General features: G+C 35.4%; 1 protein-coding gene across 1 annotated transcript in view; it reads right to left on the bottom strand.

Moving 5' to 3' along the window:
• Positions 1-21,792, bottom strand: part of LOC144447988 (CD151 antigen-like) — a 78,597-nt gene that overhangs the window by 6,725 nt on the left and 50,080 nt on the right. Inside the window, exons 2-7 of the mRNA XM_078138127.1 lie at positions 18,402-18,530; positions 8,081-8,272; positions 6,416-6,490; positions 2,120-2,224; positions 1,659-1,859; positions 693-776 (exon numbers count right to left, since the gene is read on the bottom strand). Of these exons, the coding sequence (XP_077994253.1) occupies positions 693-776; positions 1,659-1,859; positions 2,120-2,224; positions 6,416-6,490; positions 8,081-8,272; positions 18,402-18,494 (750 nt within the window). The 5' untranslated portion in view covers positions 18,495-18,530. The remainder of the gene's footprint in view (positions 1-692; positions 777-1,658; positions 1,860-2,119; positions 2,225-6,415; positions 6,491-8,080; positions 8,273-18,401; positions 18,531-21,792) is intronic.

Genomic DNA, 21,792 nt, shown 5'->3' with positions numbered 1-21,792 from the left:
CCAATCCAAGGCTTCCTGGACATGCACAATTGAATGTACCCCAGGTCACTGGGACGCTCTTTGCAACTGGATAAAAGATTGTATAGTTTGTTCAGTAGGGGTGCTCTTTGCAACTGGATAAAAGATTGCATAGTTTGATCACTCGGGGGCGCTCTTTGCAACTGGATATCAGATTGCCTAGTTGCTATTTGGGAGTGGATATTTGACTGAAAGTAGTTTAGAAATAGTCAGTACTCTAGTATACTTACAATATTCTTCCCCCCCCCCCCCCACACACAGACATAAAACTTGTTTATGTTGATACCGAAAAGGTTAAAGGGTGAAATAGTTTATACTGAAAAGGTTAAAGGTCACTGGCCTGATATCAAAAGAGTCAAGGTCAAATATCTGATATTGAAAGGAGAAAGGTCACAGATCTGGTGCTGAAAGGGTCAAAGGTCACAGATCTGGTGCTATAATAGTTAAAGGGATATAGTACATACATTAATTCTATCAAAGTTTGATTTTTGTCTTTTTGATGATGTCTTAACTAATTTTCACACATTTCAGTTGACCTACCTTGGTGGCTACAAAGGAATTGCCGAAAATCCAGAAATGCCACATTTCCGTTGTGTGACCGCCATGTACACGAAACCGGAAATGAAACACCACTTTTCATGCCGTCACACTGTTACACATTTAATTTGACCTACCTGTATAAAGGCTATACCAACGCCTACTCCTCCAATGATATGCGAGTTATCCAAAACTGATGCGTACACTTTATCAAAACAACCCTGTCGCAGGATGAAAAATAATCTTTTCTGAATATTACAAATTAACATACATCTTTACATGAGTACTGATCGTTAGTTAGTTAGTGATGTAACCAATATGCAAATTACAATAAAATGATGTCATAAATATGCAAATTACATTAAAATGATGTAATAAACATAGGTACTAACTGCTACGTATGTAAATGATGTCATAAATATGCAAACTGCAATAAATTGATGTCATAAATATGCAAATTGCAATACATTGATGTCATAAATATGCAAATTGCAATAACTCATAAACATGCAAATTGCAATAAATTGATGTCATAAATATGCAAATCACAATCAATGTCATAAATATGCAATTGCAATAAATGATGTCACAAATATGCAAATCACAAAAAAAGTCACAAATATGCAAATTGCAATAAATGATGTAATAAATATGCAAATTACAATACAACATTAAATATTTCATATTCAAGGAACTTGTAGGTAGCAGTAAATGAAGATTTCAGTTTACAAGACCCAAGTTTAGCCCATATTTTCAAATTGATTACCACTTGGTAAGTTTGCCATCATCCTAATTACATCCTGAGTTTATCGTCACAAAGGTTTCATAGACATTTGTCTTTTTCTTTAAATTCATTTTTTTCGTGTGTTTACAGTTTGCTCCCAGTGAATTTTTTTTATGGAGACATATATACACAATCACACATTTCTAAAGAAATCCACTCAGGTTTGGGACTACGTGACAGAGTTATGTTGCATACTCAAGTCCCTATCACATAGCTGTGGAACTGTCAAGGCTTTCCCAGTCAGTCCAAAAGCTATAACCAGGAGTCCCCCGGGCCCAGCAAACATAGCACCTACGGGCTACATATGGGATATACCTACCTCAGTATAGACTTGTGATGGTTGGTTAGGATCAGGTTCAAGTTTCTGACAAGCATTCAGGTCCTGTACGTCACCTTTGACACGGATACAACACGACGGTGGGACTCTGTCCTTTGGCATGGATTGGTCTTCATACCATGCACTATGTTGCCATAGTAAGTAAGCATCTGTACTGTTACCCTCTACTCCACAACACTTAAACTAGAAACAAATCATTTTGAGAAATAAATAAATGAACTTTCATAAAATCAATTTCAGAGTAAAATGAAATATTTGTCAACAAATGACCACAGGAAATATATTTGCTGTTCTCATAGAACTGCATTGAGTGAATAAGTGAACTATATTTTGTATTTGATTGGACATATTAAATCACATGATAGTCACATGACCAACATTGTTATGATCCAATAACTTTTGATAGTGGGGTCACATGACAGTCATGTGACTGCTATACTTACATCTTTTTGTATGTCATCCCATTGTTCTGTCACATCACCACTGCCTGTTGTGCCATAGTCCAGTTTCAGAGTACTTTCCATTGATTCTTTAGCCAAACTTTTGCCCTGTGTATTACAATATTAACAACAATTCATTCATTTAAAAGTAACGAAATCAAAATATTTAATAAGTTTCATTGATCTTATCTCTTAGCATATACCTATGCCCACCCAGCAGATCATTGATCTTATCTCTTAGCATATATCTATGCCCACCCAGCAGATTATTGATCTTATCTCTTAGCATATATCTATGCCCACCCAGCAGATCATTGATCTTATCTCTTAGCATATATCTATGCCCACCCAGCAGATCATTGATCTTATCTCTTAGCATACACCTATGCCCACCCAGCAGATCATTGATCTTATCTCTTAGCATATATCTATGCCCACCCAGCAGATCATTGATCTTATCTCTTAGCATACACCTATGCCCACCCAGCAGATTATTGATCTTATCTCTTAGCATATACCAATGCCCACCCAGCAGATCATTGATCTTATCTCTTAGCATACACCTATGCCCACCCAGCAGATCATTGATCTTATCTCTTAGCATATATCTATGCCCACCCAGCAGATCATTGATCTTATCTCTTAGCATACACCTATGCCCACCCAGCAGATCACTGATCTTATCTCTTAGCATATATCTATGCCCACCCAGCAGATCATTGATCTTATCTCTTAGCATATATATATCTATGCCCACCCAGCAGATCATTGATCTTATCTCTTAGCATATATCTATGCCCACCCAGCAGATCATTGATCTTATCTCTTAGCATATATCTATGCCCACCCAGCAGATCACTGATCTTATCTCTTAGCATATATATACCTATGCCCACCCAGCAGATTATTGATCTTATCTCTTAGCATATACCTATGCCCACCCAGCAGATCATTGATCTTATCTCTTAGCATATATCTATGCCCACCCAGCAGATCATTGCTCTTATCTCTTAGCATATATCTATGCCCACCCAGCAGATCATTGATCTTATCTCTTAGCATATATCTATGCCCACCCAGCAGATCATTGATCTTATCTCTTAGCATATATCTATGCCCACCCAGCAGATCACTGATCTTATCTCTTAGCATATATCTATGCCCACCCAGCAGATCACTGATCTTATCTCTTAGCATACACCTATGCCCACCCAGCAGATCATTGATCTTATCTCTTAGCATATACCTATGCCCACCCAGCAGATCATTGATCTTATCTCTTAGCATACACCTATGCCCACCCAGCAGATCATTGATCTTATCTCTTAGCATATATCTATGCCCACCCAGCAGATCATTGATCTTATCTCTTAGCATATATCTATGCCCACCCAGCAGATCACTGATCTTATCTCTTAGCATATACCTATGCCCACCCAGCAGATCATTGATCTTATCTCTTAGCATATATCTATGCCCACCCAGCAGATCACTGATCTTATCTCTTAGTATATACCTATGCCCACCCAGTAGATCACTGATCTTATCTCTTAGCATACACCTATGCCCACCCAGCAGATTATTGATCTTATCTCTTAGCATACACCTATGCCCACCCAGCAGATCACTGATCTTATCTCTTAGCATATACCTATGCCCACCCAGCAGATTATTGATCTTATCTCTTAGCATATATCTATGCCCACCCAGCAGATCACTGATCTTATCTCTTAGCATACACCTATGCCCACCCAGTAGATCACTGATCTTATCTCTTAGCATATATCTATGCCCACCCAGCAGATCATTGATCTTATCTCTTAGCATATACCTATGCCCACCCAGCAGATCATTGATCTTATCTCTTAGCATACACCTATGCCCACCCAGCAGATCATTGATCTTATCTCTTAGTATATATCTATGCCCACCCAGCAGATCACTGATCTTATCTCTTAGCATATATCTATGCCCACCCAGCAGATCATTGATCTTATCTCTTAGTATACACCTATGCCCACCCAGTAGATCACTGATCTTATCTCTTAGCATATATCTATGCCCACCCAGCAGATCACTGATCTTATCTCTTAGCATATACCTATGCCCACCCAGCAGATCACTGATCTTATCTCTTAGCATATATCTATGCCCACCCATCAGATCATTGATCTTATCTCTTAGCATATATCTATGCCCACCCAGCAGATCATTGATCTTATCTCTTAGCATATATCTATGCCCACCCAGCAGATCATTGATCTTATCTCTTAGTATACACCTATGCCCACCCAGTAGATCACTGATCTTATCTCTTAGCATACACCTATGCCCACCCAGCAGATCATTGATCTTATCTCTTAGCATATACCTATGCCCACCCAGCAGATCACTGATCTTATCTCTTAGCATATACCTATGCCCACCCAGTAGATCACTGATCTTATCTCTTAGCATATACCTATGCCCACCCAGCAGATCACTGATCTTATCTCTTAGCATATACCTATGCCCACCCAGATCATTGATCTTATATCTTAGCATACACCTATGCCCACCCATCAGATCACTGATCTTATCTCTTAGCATATACCTATGCCCACCCAGCAGATCATTGATCTTATCTCTTAGCATATATCTATGCCCACCCAGCAGATCACTGATCTTATCTCTTAGCATACACCTATGCCCACCCAGCAGATCACTGATCTTATCTCTTAGCATACACCTATGCCCACCCAGCAGATCATTGATCTTATCTCTTAGCATATACCTATGCCCACCCAGCAGATCACTGATCTTATCTCTTAGTATATATCTATGCCCACCCAGCAGATCATTGATCTTATCTCTTAGCATATATCTATGCCCACCCAGCAGATCATTGATCTTATCTCTTAGCATACACCTATGCCCACCCAGCAGATCATTGATCTTATCTCTTAGCATACACCTATGCCCACCCAGCAGATCATTGATCTTATCTCTTAGCATATATCTATGCCCACCCAGCAGATCATTGATCTTATCTCTTAGCATACAGTACACCTATGCCCACCCAGCAGATCATTGATCTTATCTCTTAGCATACAGTACACCTATGCCCACCCAGCAGATCATTGATCTTATCTCTTAGCATACAGTATACCAATGCCCACCCAGCAGATCATTGATCTTATCTCTTAGCATACACCTATGCCCACCCAGCAGATCATTGATCTTATCTCTTAGCATACACCTATGCCCACCCAGCAGATCATTGATCTTATATCTTAGCATATATCTATGCCCACCCAGCAGATCACTGATCTTATCTCTTAGCATACACCTATGCCCACCCAGCAGATCACTGATCTTATCTCTTAGCATACACCTATGCCCACCCAGCAGATCATTGATCTTATCTCTTAGCATACAGTACACCTATGCCCACCCAGCAGATCATTGATCTTATCTCTTAGCATACAGTATACCAATGCCCACCCAGCAGATCACTGATCTTATCTCTTAGCATACACCTATGCCCACCCAGCAGATCACTGATCTTATCTCTTAGCATACACCTATGCCCACCCAGCAGATCACTGATCTTATCTCTTAGCATATATCTATGCCCACCCAGTAGATCATTGATCTTATCTCTTAGCATACACCTATGCCCACCCAGCAGATCATTGATCTTATCTCTTAGCATATACCTATGCCCACCCAGCAGATCACTGATCTTATCTCTTAGCATACACCTATGCCCACCCAGCAGATCATTGATCTTATCTCTTAGCATATACCTATGCCCACCCAGCAGATCACTGATCTTATCTCTTAGCATACACCTATGCCCACCCAGCAGATCATTGATCTTATCTCTTAGCATATATCTATGCCCACCCAGCAGATCATTGATCTTATCTCTTAGCATATATATACCTATGCCCACCCAGCAGATCATTGACTGTTCTTGATGACGTTTAACATGAAATATCACTTCTGATATGGAAAGTTAAATATCATGATATTCATGTTAAATGTCATCAGAAAACACCTTTCCGATTGGACAAGACATGGTGAGTCTGAACTAAGACAAACAAAATGGTGGCCACTCTTTGATGTTCAAGATTGCATATGACCACAAACCTGGGGCATCTTTCAAAACAGGAACATTTTTACAAAAATATCCATACCCAAATGATACTATTTACGATCGTACATTAAATTTCAAATTCATAACCACACTGTACACCTGCAAAACTCATTTTATCAACTCAGCTATGAAGGTAATAATTAAGCAATGCAACTTACCGTATCTCTGTATGCATATGCCAAAACACCGCCAACCAACTCAGCTATGAAGATAATCACCAATGCAATGACATACTGAAAAAAAAAGGAAATTGTACATAAATTATTTAGTATTTGTGACAAATTAATAAAAAGATAAAATGAAAATTTAAGTAGTTGTAAACACATTTTAGTAATGAGGTCAAATAGGCTGGCCGTACTTAATTATATGTTTTCACTTGTAACATTAAAAAAAATGTAGGAAATTTGGCAATGTTATTATGTTATCATTGTTTACCTGGTGCTATAGGCTTAGTCTAGTTGCTAGGCATATCTGCAAACATTTTTTTGAATATTTATCCACTTGCCTGTCCAAGAGAGATGTTATCTTTGCAAATACAGATATTTGGCTGTTGCCATGGGCATGGTCTTGTTGCTAGGCACCTTTTGCATACTTCTTTGAAAGTGTATTCATTTGCCTACCCATTCATTTTGTCACTTTGTAATATGAAACACCATTTGACTGTTGCTAGGCATATTTGTATACTTTTTTTTCATGTGTATTCATTTGCCTTCCCATTGTTACTTTTGCAATACGCAACACCATTTGGCTGTTGCTATGGGCAAGGTCTTGTTGATAGGCCAACCTGGGATCATTTCTTACATGTTTACAGACATGCCTACCCTTCCCGTTTTTATCTTTGCAATACTCACCACCACCACTTGACTGTTGCTATGGGCATGATCTTGTTGCTAGGCATGTTTCCATATATTTTTTTAATGTTTATTCACTTGCATACCCATTCCTGTTTTATTTTTGTAATATGCATCATCGTACGACCATTGCTATAGGCATGGCCTTGTTGCTAGGCATATTTGCAAATGATTAGTCACTTGCCTACCCATTCCTATTTTTATCTTTGCAATATTCATCATCAGATGACTATTACTGATGCCAGGTATATTTGTATCCATTCTAAAAATATATATTCACTTGCCTATCCATCCCTGTTGTTACTTTTGTAATATGCAACACCATTTGGCTGTTGCTATGGGCATGGTCTTGGTTCAAGGCAGATATGTATATTTTCCAAATTATTTAATATATTATTCAGGATTAAGATAGAGGTGGGGAGAGATCAATTCAAACCAACATGTCATTTTGATCAAGTCCATGAAAACAGTACAGTAGTAAAAATAAAGTATTCAATAACAATAGGAAATGTACATTTTTCTATTTTTTTATTTATTTATTTATTTATTTATTTTTTTTGGGGGGGGGGATTTTTCATCAAACTGGTGTATCTTTTTCCTTGACTCCCCCAGTCCCTCCCCCTTTGCAAATTGCACGCTAAAAATTATATAAATTATCCAACCTTCCCCACTGCATAAATGATTACAGGGTTGTCAGTGGTTGAGTGGTTAAACCACTTGCCTCTTATCACTGTGCTTGGGGTTCACACCCATTCAGGGTTTGATTAAATTTACCACTCTGTTAAGCAAGAAGAGTGTCGTTCAGTTTTACTCTACCAAACAGGTTTTCCCTGGGTACTCCGGTTTCCTCCTGCATCAAGTTAACACTGAACCCATGGGGGATGGCCCTAACTGTACTTCTTGGGTGACAAGTGTTCATATACTTAAAGAACTATCCAGTATAAATAAAGGTTATTATTATACCAGACTTACTGTTATTAGTATGCATCTGATTTCTTTCCAGGCACCACAGCAACCAAGGAATGCCATGATAATGGCAATGGCACCAGCTATCATCAATACATATGATGAGTTAAGTAACAACTCACTACCAAAGATGGCCGCTACCTTCTTTGCACTTATGAGGACATATACACCAACAGCCAAAACTGTAATACCTGCAATCTGTAACCATAGAAACAAATCAGTTTAACTTACCATAGTAACATTATTATCAACAATTAAGATTAACTATCATTGTTATAATAACTATACAGTGATTTTGCTAAAGATGGTAAGCACCTAGTAAAAAAAATACCTAAGTTCTCCTGTCATTTTACCAGGGTTCCCATACCAGTGTTTTTGTGTTTTTTGTTAAGGGTGGTAAGCAACTGAAAAATACCAAAGTTCCCCAGTCATGTTAGCAGGGTTCCCCTACCTGTGTTTTTGTGTTTTTGTTAAGGGTGGTAAGCAGCTAAAAGTTCCCTTGTCATGTCCCATCAAAATTATGGTTCAATGCATTGGAAACTATATATACTGCATGCCAGTTTTACCATATTCCCCCTTTCTGTTACCGGGCTTTCCCAACCTTAGCAAAAAAAACACTGCTACACCACTATCAGATAATATTTTTGGAAATCTAATTCATCATCAATTTCTCCACAGAACAGATAGAAAATGTAACATAATATTGGGATTATGGCATAGTTACATGTCACTTTTAATGTCAAACACAGTCCTGATAGAGGAGACTGTGTGTCAGAGGATGATTTCCATCCTGCTACATGCACTGTCATACAGGTCATTCTTACTTTAAGCCAGCTGAATCGACTCTGAGTTGACTCTAATCTTACCTAAAAATACACAAATATGAACACTTCATGTCGATTCTGAGTCAGGTTAAATTTAGGTCAGGTGCAATGGGGGGTTTAGAGTCAACTTATCTTTTGTGTCTGACACAAACTTCTATTTGATTAGGAAAGTGTATTTAGTTTCTTTGATAAGGAGGGTTCATGGGTTAAAGTTCAGGGTTGCTGCTAAATGATTGGAACAAATGAAATCTATGCTCATTACAAAATCAAGCCACTAAGGAGGGTTTCTTATCTTTCTTATCACTGAATAATGTTTGTTGGCATATTTACAAATGTGATAAAGCACTATTACATGTACATAACACATCAGGCAAAGCTAAGCTCAATATCTAAGTGTGAAGCCCCCAATGTCATATCAGTTGTTATCAGTTTTACTGACCCATTATCAGTGACATTGCAAATAGCTTTAGATATGCAAACAATTTTTATGACACCCGACTTGCTGGCTCAACAAGTCGGGAAAGTCGCACTTGAACCGCTAATTCAAAAATCCGTCATGAATATTGGATGATGGTACAATGTATGTGATCTACATGTACCTGTGTAAGGTACAAAAATGGAGTATGAATGGAGTCCCAAATCCAGCTTATTAGTTTTACTACTTTCTGTCACCTCAGAGTGAAATTTACACTTGCAGTCTGAACATAGTAATAATCTCAAAGCAAACACTGATATCCAGCAATGCCAACATACATCACCCCATTCTTCCTTTCAGCCTTTTTCATTGCCTGTACATGGTAAAACACCAGCCACACAGTAGACAGAAAAGCTAACTGTTAAATTATTTAACATTTACACATGACTGTTGCTATGGGCATGATCTTGTTGCTAGGCATGTTTCCATATTATTGATAGGGTACAGGTTGCTAAAAATGTATGGTTTGGGTAGCAGCACAAAATTTATCAAAAGAGAGGGGGGGGGGCAGTATAGATACAAGAGAAATGAAGAAGGTTTCTTTTTCATTTATCAGGAGGGAAGTTGCAAACTGCTTTCACTTTCCTTCTTAAAAAACAGCAATTTCATTTTCAAATGGTTTTCAAACATTGCATTTTCAAGGGTAATTTAATATCATTATGTTGACAGCATGCACTGAACTACTACTAATGATACATTAATTCATTCAATCATGCCTATTGAGTATCCATGACAATCTATTCAGTAACTATGTTTACAAGGATTAGTAGATAACTGCTTTCTGTTTGATATTATATGTGAATAAATTAGTCAAATGGGATTGCTATCTGCCCTCATTCATGATTGATCAGTGTATAATGACATGTGTTCACCTCTTGAGTCTAGTACATGTATATGCAGTGATAATTCTTGGTACACAACCTGCAATAGCATTTTATCTCATGCTAGAGGGTCAAAATAGAACAAGATGGTCGACTTATTCTCAGTACCTGTAATAGCATTTTATCTCATGCTAGAGGGTCAAAATAGAACAAGATGGTCGACTTATTCTCAGTACCTGCAATAGCATTTTATCTCATGCTAGCAGGTCAAAATAGAACAAGATGGTCGACTTATTCTCAGTACATGCAATAGCATTTTAACTCATGCTAGAGGGTAAAAATAGAACAAGATGGTCGACTTATTCTCAGTACCTGCAATAGCATTTTATCTCAAGCTAGAGGGTCAAAATAGAACAAGATGGTCGACTTATTCTCAGTACCTGCAATAGCATTTTATCTCAAGCTAGAGGGTCAAAGTAGAACAAGATGGTTGACTTATTCTCAGTACCTGCAATAGCATTTTATCTCATGCTAGAGGGTCAAAATAGAACAAGATGGTCGACTTATTCTCAGTACCTGCAAGAGCATTTTATCTCATGCTAGAGGGTCAAAATAGAACAAGATGGTCGACTTATTCTCAGTACCTGCAAGAGCATTTTATCTCATGCTAGAGGGTCAAAATAGAACAAGATGGTCGACTTATTCTCAGTACCTGTAATAGCATTTTATCTCATGCTAGAGGGTCAAAATAGAACAAGATGGTCGACTTATTCTCAGTACCTGCAATAGCATTTTATCTCATGCTAGAGGGTCAAAATAGAACAAGATGGTCGACTTATTCTCAGTACCTGTAATAGCATTTTATCTCATGCTAGAGGGTCAAAATAGAACAAGATGGTCGACTTATTCTCAGTACCTGCAATAGCATTTTATCTCATGCTAGCGGGTCAAAATAGAACAAGATGGTCGACTTATTCTCAGTACATGCAATAGCATTTTAACTCATGCTAGAGGGTAAAAATAGAACAAGATGGTCGACTTATTCTCAGTACCTGCAATAGCATTTTATCTCAAGCTAGAGGATCAAAATAGAACAAGATGGTCGACTTATTCTCAGTACCTGCAATAGCATTTTATCTCAAGCTAGAGGGTCAAAGTAGAACAAGATGGTTGACTTATTCTCAGTACCTGCAATAGCATTTTATCTCATGCTAGAGGGTCAAAATAGAACAAGATGGTCGACTTATTCTCAGTACCTGCAAGAGCATTTTATCTCATGCTAGAGGGTCAAAATAGAACAAGATGGTCGACTTATTCTCAGTACCTGCAAGAGCATTTTATCTCATGCTAGAGGGTCAAAATAGAACAAGATGGTCGACTTATTCTCAGTACCTGCAACAACATTTTATCTCATGCTTGAGGGTCAAAATAGAACAAGATTATTCTCATGTGTGCCTAATACTCATGTCAAGTGACATGGAGCAGAAGTTAGTGTGCCAACCAAGAAATTAAATGTTTGTTATTTTTATGACACACTTAGGTAGTAATATTCTATTTCAGAGACTGAGAATGGTTCTGTTTATGACTGTTACAGACTGCAAGGTATGCCTAGTTGATGGGTTAAACTTGTGGGCATCACTCCAGACATGCTAATCTCTCACTATATCACCTCCTATTTCCTTTGTCTCCTATTTCTTGTTAATCAAACATCACTGCCAGAAGATCTAAATCTCAAAGTTTCATTATTGTATTGTTATTTATTCGTTTAAAAGTCGATGTTATTCCTCTCTTTATTGCAAATAGATCTAATATCCATATTTGGATAAGGACACAATAAAGAATTGTAATATGAATGATTGTAATTGTAATAATAATAATAATCCCCATATTTTAATGTGTAGAAAATATGCAAATTACCCTAATTAATATGTACAAATTTTAACCCTCAAAATATCATGATGTACAGACTTGTTACTGGTTACTGATAGGTCAGTGGTAGCGCAACTTGGGTGGATGCTAAGGGTGTCAACAGGCTATTGTTTTTAATCTGTGTAGCAGCTACATGTTACATGTAACCCACCGCACCCCCACCCGTACCCTCTTAACCCCCTCCCTCCCAACATACAGACATGGAAGAAAAATGTTTCATTAATTAACAATAAGAATTATTTAATATTATGTTTCTTCAGTTCACACAGATCGGACAGCACTTCATTTTTCATTGTTTGTGTGCATTATCAAATTTATCCTCCAAGTATTCAAAATAGTTAGCAATTTTATTGTCATTTTGAATCACTATCATGGTGATATGGGGGACAGCAAAGACAGTTTAGGACAAAGTAATACGTAACATGCACACATTCTTGTTTTCAATTGTATACTTGACTTATATTAAGAACATGTGTATTATAAAATCACATGTTATTTTCATTGAACACTTGGCTCAAATATATTATTAAATAATCATCACTCATACAACACTTTACATATTTTATAACTATACTATATCATCCTGTCCAAACAAATACATGCAATTTGTCACAACATACATTGTATAGACAAATTTGCCAAAATAAGGATTGTCTAAATGGGGTCAGATCGAAAATGTAAAGAACATTTTTGGGCAAAGAAGTGCATAATTTTCTGTTTGTAATGTATATATCCTGCTCATTGCTTGCTATATGGAAGTATACTAGTATTGGCAGAAAAAGGTACACAGTCAAGTAATTTCAGATCGCAAAATATATAAATTATTTTGGTGCAAAAATGTACTTATTTGGCTGTCCTAACAATTGTAGAAATATCTTTGGGGGAAGAACAAATTTACTCTTATAAGAAAATATCTTGGTGAGGTAATGAGGTCAGAGGTGAAGAGTTCAAACAAACCATATACAAGTTGAATACAAAGTACATTACTTTCTATGAAATCATTAAGCTATACCACTACACTAGCCATCATCATACACTCTCACCTACGGTATACCACTACACCAGCTGTCACCATACACTCTCAATCTGATTAAAATCCGATGTAGATGTCGGCTAATCGTGCATTGCTATCTTACCATCGTTATTTAGCTTGAATTGACCTTCGTAGTAGATATTTACGATCGTAGAGGAGGCGATCAGGCTAAAAACGTAAACATCTACTACGAAGGTCAATTCAAGCTAAATAACGATGGTTAGATAGCAATGCACGATTAGCCGACATCTACATCGGATTTTAATCAGATTGCATACACTCTCACCTATACCACTACACTAGCCATCACCATACACTCTCACCTATACCACTACACCAGCTGTCACCATACATTCTCACCTATACCCCTACACCAGCTATCACCATACACTCTCACCTATAATACTACACCCGCTGTCACCATACACTCTCACCTATACCACTACACCAGCTATCACCATACACTCTCACCTATACCACTACACCAGCTATCAGCATACACTCTCACCTATACCGCTACACCAGCTATCAGCATACACTCTCACCTATAATACTACACCCGCTGTCACCCTACACTCTCCTACATTCAGATGAATGACAACTTAAATTATTGTCTTGCTGTAACCAACTCACTAACAAATCATGTTAAATACTATAATAAAATTAATCATCAATTTTCTACTTTTCAAATTACGTAGCGTCTGCTCTATATCCTTTCCCTGATGGTTTCATCTTTTCAATGTCTCCTTAGTGAAATTGCTAATTTCAAATATTAAATTGGTTCTTTTGATGTTTCTACCGCTTTGTTTAGTTTGGATCTCTAGTGTCCTAGTAAGATGCCATTTAAATGTGAAACTATAACAAGTTTTCTCAATTGGCCACTTAAGATATACAATCCTGGCATTGTGAGCTAGCAAGTAGGGTACAATGAAATCCACTCATTGTCAGCCGGCCAGCAACTAGGGTATGATAAAACTATGCATTTTTAATACTGTATTTGATGTGGGTTTTTTTAAAGATTTTAAATAAAATTTATCAAATGCGACAATAGAATAGTAGTTGCTTAATAGATTCCAAAGAGATAATTTTATCATTTATGTCACAAAATATTAAGACAGAAACCCACGAGTGCAAGTGTGGTGTCCTCCGGGTATTCGTACAAGCATTCTCTGCAGTATACTTTCATTATGAGCATGTAGCAAGTAAAAGTGCTGCAGAAAACACTGCAAGCACGAGTGAAAATACCTCTGAGTACCGACATTGGTCCTCTCAAAATTATTTAAGTCTATTCTCTCAAAAGTATTTTCAGCTTTCAAATTTAGCATCTAAGTAATATGATACATGCATTGTATATGGCAAGAATCTATTATGTTATAATGAGGCAATTCAACATATCTATAATATTATAATACAAATTATTATTTTTCTATGTGTTCACCATCTAAATAACAATATGCATATGATATATGGAAGCAATATATCAATTTTTAAAGAGGTGTTTAGCTTCAAAATAATAAAATCTATCATAACATAAATTAATTTTTTGTGTGCTGGGAATTCCTCCCAGTGATTATTCTGTTATGCAGACAAATACAAACAAACACATACAAATGCTACAGAGATCCATTCGGGTTTGGGACTACATGTACATGACAGGGCTATACTGCACACTCTATATCAGGTTGCTGTGGCGTTCCCAGTCAGTCCACAGGCTATCCCAGAGTCACCCAGGCCTGGCAAACATAGCACCTGCGGGCTCCGTGTGATTAATATTTTCAGTTTTTCTTTTCACCACCTAAATCATCATATAGGCATGATGTGTGCATTGTATGGACATGATCTATTATTGTTCTGTAACAAGGCAATTCAAAATATCATAAATACTAATTTTATAATAATAACAGTTATCATTTTTCTGTGTTTTCACCATCTAAATAATCATATGCATATGATATATGGAAGTAATCTATTATGTTATAACGAGGCACTTAGCCTCAAAATAATAAAATCCATCATAATATAAAATATTTCCAGTTTTTCTTTTCACCACCTAATCATCATATAGGCATGATATATGCATTGTGTGGAAACAATTTATTATTGTTCTGTAACAAGGCAATTCAAAATATCATAATTATCTACAGTAATAACAGTTATCTAAATAATTATATGCGTATTCCATTATGCTAATTTGTATATGGGAGTAATCTATCATGTTTTAATGAGGCATTTAACCTCAAAATAATAAATTCCATCATAATAAAAATTAATATTTTCCGTTTCTCTTTTCACTATCTAAATCACCATATATATATATGCAAATATGGAAGCAATCTATTAATATTCTACATATCATAAATAGTAATAATAACAGTTTTTATTTGTCTATGTTTTCACCATCTAAATAACCATATGCATATATGTATATGACTATACATCTATTATAAAATTATTGTTTTCAGTTTGATTTAACACCTAAATAATCATATCCTAGGATATTTCACCATTTGTTTTAGTGTTATGTTTGTCTCAGCATTGTAGCATCATGTGTATTTTGAATCATTTGACGTGTTACATCAATTTTATCTTTTGCTTTTACTTTACACTTGCATTTTCATTTGCTACGTTTTATTCAATTGTTGTTTTCTCTCCAATCTTTAGTTTTCAATTTCATTCACCTCTTTTTATGAGTGCATGTGGAAAGCCAATTTCCAATGTATTTTTATGCAAATGGCAATAAAGTTATATTATATATTATATATGCAAGTGTCTTGGAATAGCTTTAGGGATTTAAAAGGCCCTCTTTGGATTCGACTAGGATTAAAATTGAGATGCAAAAAATAGTTGTCTAACAGAGCTATAGAAAAACTTGGTTCAAAATAGGAAAAAAGTAATACATGTATGTTTTATATGGCCTAAACTTAACCTACATATAATGTGAGAACCTGGGATTGAATTCTCTGCCTTTATCTTGGACATTATAATATATCCGCTTGAAAATTATTATTTTTAGTTTGCATGTTCACATACACTGTGAGAACTTGGAAGTGAATCTATTGCCTCTAAGTTGAAAATAACAAAACCTGTCCGCTTGAAAAATCGGTATGTTTAGATTGTACTTTCACATACACTGAAAAATCCTGGGACTGAATCCTGGGACTGAATCCTGGGACTGATAGGAAGGAATAAATAACACATAGACCATTTGGAAAACAATGGAAAACCTGAACTGGATGCTTACAGAGAAAAAAAAATAAAAATAAAGTAAAATATCTACCTAAACCATCTTTTCTAAAATTGAGCGTAATCAGTACCACACAATTTTTTTATAAGGCCTATACATTATAAAATTTCTCCATTTGAAATTGTAATGTTCAGTTTGTATGTTCACCATCTAAATTATCATGTGGACAGCATGACATGATATATGACCTAATGTATATAAACCTAGCAGCTAGGTGAAATGTTTGCAATTCATTTTGGAATGTAATTATCTGTGGCTTCCACTACAAGGATAAAGTTTCTCAATACGCAAGGACATACATGCATACTGCTGTCAGGAGTTTGTTTACATGGTACTGAATCTCCTCTGACAAGGACACATTAGTAGACATGTTTACATGTCAGTGGACATGTTTGTCACGGTAACAGCAGGCTAAAAATAAACCCAATATAAACTGCAAATGTCACGAACTCAGACAACATAAAAATTTGACGGGTCAATTTTCTTTTTATCACTTATGCAGAAAGTGCATGATGCATTGGTTCATTGGAGCATTTTTTAATTCCTTGTCCTTATCACCATTTTTCATGGTTGCTGGAGTGTGTTAATATCTTGTCAGTTTATCGCCATTTTTCACGAACGTTAATCTTATTAAGGTCGCAACATCTATCAAACTCTTTGAAGCTAAAATTGCAAGTGAATATTACTTATAATGTACATGTATTGATTTTCATCCTACGTAACATAATTCAATACTTCTATTTAGATAGCTTAGACGAACACTACATGCACACAACCTGTTACGCTTGGCCATTTATATTTGTTTAGCAATATCATTACCTGATGTAGATGTACGTGAACAAAATATTAAAACCTAATTATTGATGAAAAGAATAACATTTCTTGCTTTACACACATTTTGACATGAATTGATTTACATGCATTGATGCTATGATTTCCAGACAAAATTGAGACAACGTGCACTAAAATTTGCATAAAATAATTAATTTTGTTGAACGAATTTGGAGGGAAAATGCTTGGGAAAATGCTTAGGAAATTTTCTGTTTTCTCTGTCTTAAATTGTGGATTTTTGAATTGATAGCTGTAAGATAAAATTAAATTTGACACAAAGTGCATGAGATTATTTTCATTTGGAATTACTTAAAATTTGAATTATAATTTACACAAATATTATAATTCAGTGGAATATAATTTCTCATAAATCATTTAAATGACTCATATTCTTGGTTAGTACCATCTCTGTTATTTACAAAATGTCATTTAGTGAAAATATGAGTCTATTATGGACAATTCTAAAGTCATTTTAAAGAAAGGCTACATATTGTACAAATGTACGTAAGTGAAAGCGAGACATCTAAAAGGCAAATATTAAGACATGCATCAAGTGGGAAATGAAACACATATCTATATTGAACTAAACGGAAGTGAATTAATAGACATCAAAGGCAAAACACCTGGGCAACGCAAAATAAACACTCAACAGCGAGACTTAAATTCGAGAGAAAAATTGAGGGAATTTGTATGAAACCAAATAAAAAACGAAATCTTGAAGAAAGTGAGTACAAGTCTACCTCATTTTATACAGATATATATATCTAGACATGGAGTAATATGCATCAAATCTGTAATGTTTTGTAAAAATACAAGATGTGCTGAAAATAGTACAAAAATCACTAATTTGCAGAAATGAATTTGGTGGGGAAAATCAGTTTCTACAAATGATCGTTCCACAATGTGTTCCGGGTTCCCAGAGCATGATACTGTCGATACTGTCATGCACTGGGACCCAGAAATACAGTATCACTGAAAGTCAGTAAATTCTACTTGAGTACCTTAGTCTTGTTTTTACCAAGATTCCCGACCCAATTTAAGCCTTAAGGTTATTCAGCCTTTGTAACTTTATGATTAGATCCCCCCCCCCCCCCATTCTGTAACTGTTATTTATCAAAATATCATTTCATTAGTACTCAGTGACCCTCGTCAAAATATTACTTTACCTACCAGGAATATAATATTGAAGAAACACAGAAGAAACTTGAGACATTTTGCACCACAGCTGAGTTTCCTCTTCACTTTGACTTCAGTTTTTCCCATATTGGTCGGTCGTCTTCCTTTCTCAGGTCTTCTGTTCTGTGCGGTTTTAAGAAAAATCATGGTTAGCGGCTAATCCTTGGGATAAAACACAATACACGATGTGTCTGCAAGTCAGCTCTACTGAGCTAGAAGCTATGAACTGGGAGTGACTTTTAATTGAGCGGGTTTGACATTAATATCATGCATACTGGTACGGGGTAGGTTACATTTCATCATTATATTTAATGCCTGTAAGTTGTCCCCTGAGGCTAAACACACGACATGTCGCAGTGTACACAGAGTCTATGATGATGATGCGTACAGTCAATGAGGTTGAACCTCATTACTCATTGCTATCATTTTTTATTGACATGTTATCAAACACTTGCTGAGGACACCAAAGTAATTTCTGTATGTCTAAGAACAAAATTTAGTCCGGTGGATGTCTGAATGTTTTTTTCATTTTAAAATACTTGCTGAGGACAGCAAACATTTTTTTTCCCACTATCATTATCAAATACATATTAAGGGCAGCGAAATAATTTGTTATATGTTAGTCTATTAATAATAATTTTAAGCAGTGAATATTTTGTTTTGTATTTGTTTGTTTTTTGTTATCAAACACTTGCCTCAAGACAGAAAATAATTTCTTTTCGTCTAAAATCACAAAACTTACATGTTGACTGGAATGTTTTGTTTGCTATCAAACAATTACTATTTTGAGGACAAGTAAGTACATTTTTTTTGTAATTTCTGTAGGTCCTATAATTAACATATTACTATAGCAACGTTTAGAGTTGGTTGATGAATATATTTTTCATTTTTCATTTTTTTTTCAGTTTTTTTTAGCAATCACGGAAACACATGCGATACTGTAGCAGACTATTTTATATGTTTGTTTTCATATACCAGTGCACATACCAAAAATTTTGGTTTGGAATGGAATGTTTTCCTTTTGTTGTCATACACCAGTGACCTGTATAAGGCTAATAAAAAAAATTGTGGTTCCAATATAATGCTCAATTTTAGAATAGGTGTGGTAGGTCGATTTTTTATTTTATTTTATTGTATATTTTTTTTCATGTGTGAGTGTCTAGTTAAGGTTTTCCATCATTTTTCCAAATGGTCTCTGTGTTATTTATTTCTTTCTGTTACATGTACAACCATTACAGATTGGAAGAATAGTGTTATATTGTCTTTTTAGGTTGATGTCAGTTTGCGCATCCACTATTTCTTGAGACTTCATAATTTTTGCAATTTTATTATTTTTTTCTCGAAAATGAAAAAGTTTAGTAAAAAACAGTAGAACAGTAAAAAACTAGGTGGGGTTGGGTAACTGGAACCAAATAATTATTTTTTTTAGGCCTAAACAAAATAATATATAATATATTTTTCAAATAACATACATGTGCAAAAATTAGCTGAGATTCTGTCAAAGTTTCTATTTTTGGCTATTGAGCGTTGCTACATGTATACTGAAGCCAAACAAAATAATCTATGTGTTTACAGTAACATATGCATATCAAAATTTCAGATGACAGATGGAATGTTCTGTTTAGCCATCAAACACTTGCTAGCCATAACCAAACATAATAATATAATGATTCTAATAGCAGATATGCATAAAAAATTTAGGTGTAATTCTGTCGATGTTTGTTTTCTTTTACTATCAAACAAATACTTTAAGGCCCCAAACAAAATAATATATAAATATTAGACATTGTGATATAGCTACACATGTAAACATACACACACACACATACACACATACACACACACACATGTATACATACATACACACACACACACACACACACATACATACATACATACATACATACATACACACATACACATACTTACATACATACATACATACATACACACACACGTATGTATGTACGTACGTACGTACATACGTACGTACGTACGTATGTATGTATGTATGTATACATACATACGCACGTACATATATACATACATACATACATAAATACATACATACATACATACATACATACATACATACATACATACATACATACATACATGTACATACATACATACATACATACATACATACATACATACATACGTATGTATGTACATACGTACAAATACACATACACATACACATACCTACACACATTGTACATCAAAATTTAGGTCAATATTTATCAGTGAATGTTTTTCCTTTTTTTAACAAAATAATTCCTTTGATTCTAATGAAATCTTATAATATCAGCATCATAAATATTTAAAAGCCTGTAGATTATAATATGGGAAGTTTTACAATTTTTACAACCTTGTTAAAAAAAAGGTTTAGAATCACAAAGAAATGGAGTTTCATTTTCTACCACAAATATTCATTTTCCATGGCCCAATGAATGTACTGCAAGAGAAAACACAGCACAACTGCGATGTTTCCATGGAGAACCAGCTACTGTGTGAGAACACAGCACAACTGCGATGTCTCCATGGAGAACCTGCTACCATCTGATGATAATGATAACTGACATAACTTTATCGATTTGATCCACAAGTACGGAGCATAATTTTTTTTATATTGAAGAATTAAATTAAGGTGAAACTTTAATTATTAATGAATAACGCGCTGATCTGAATATTTTGACTTTAATCGGTAATAGACGGAGTTTTGCTAACATTTACAATTTTAATACAATTAGTGTAATACACTTATATATATTGAAAAGAGATGTAATGAATTTTATGGATGGATAAAGTCGTAATTCAAACTTCAAGGTAAGCATTTAGCTGATGTAAGGACTGATGTGTGGGTAAATTGCATACATGTATGCACTGCAAGGTTGTGAATAGAACATTTTTTGAAACTGTTTTCATAAAAATAATGACTCAATCATAATATCGTACACCCTGCATAGTCACGTGAGGGTAAATATATTTGTGTGTATCTGTAATATGGTGAAAAAAACTGCAATGTAAACTGGACATTTCCGCTACAGACATAATTTCGCTTATTGCGCTAAAAAACAAAAACCACAAAAATAAATTAAGTAGTGACTAAAATGCCTTTTTATATATGAACACAGTGTACTAGTCTAGTAATTTGTAAAAAATAGATCTTTGAGAACTATCTGAAGACTAGCATTGCTCAGACATTGAGAAAATCAGCAATGCTCTATGATTAACCGAGTAACCTATACAAGGTACACACAGACAGGAAGTAGAGCGCCACCATGCCATATTTTGCAAAGGCCTATTGAAATATGATTCAAATACAATACCTCTAAATTGACATGATGTACAATGGTAAGCACATTCTCATCAGCCAGAGTGT

Source organism: Glandiceps talaboti, chromosome 17, assembly GCF_964340395.1.
Source record: "Glandiceps talaboti chromosome 17, keGlaTala1.1, whole genome shotgun sequence".
In the NCBI taxonomy this organism is placed as follows: domain Eukaryota; kingdom Metazoa; phylum Hemichordata; class Enteropneusta; family Spengelidae; genus Glandiceps; species Glandiceps talaboti.
This window is presented reverse-complemented; position numbering and strand designations above follow the sequence as displayed.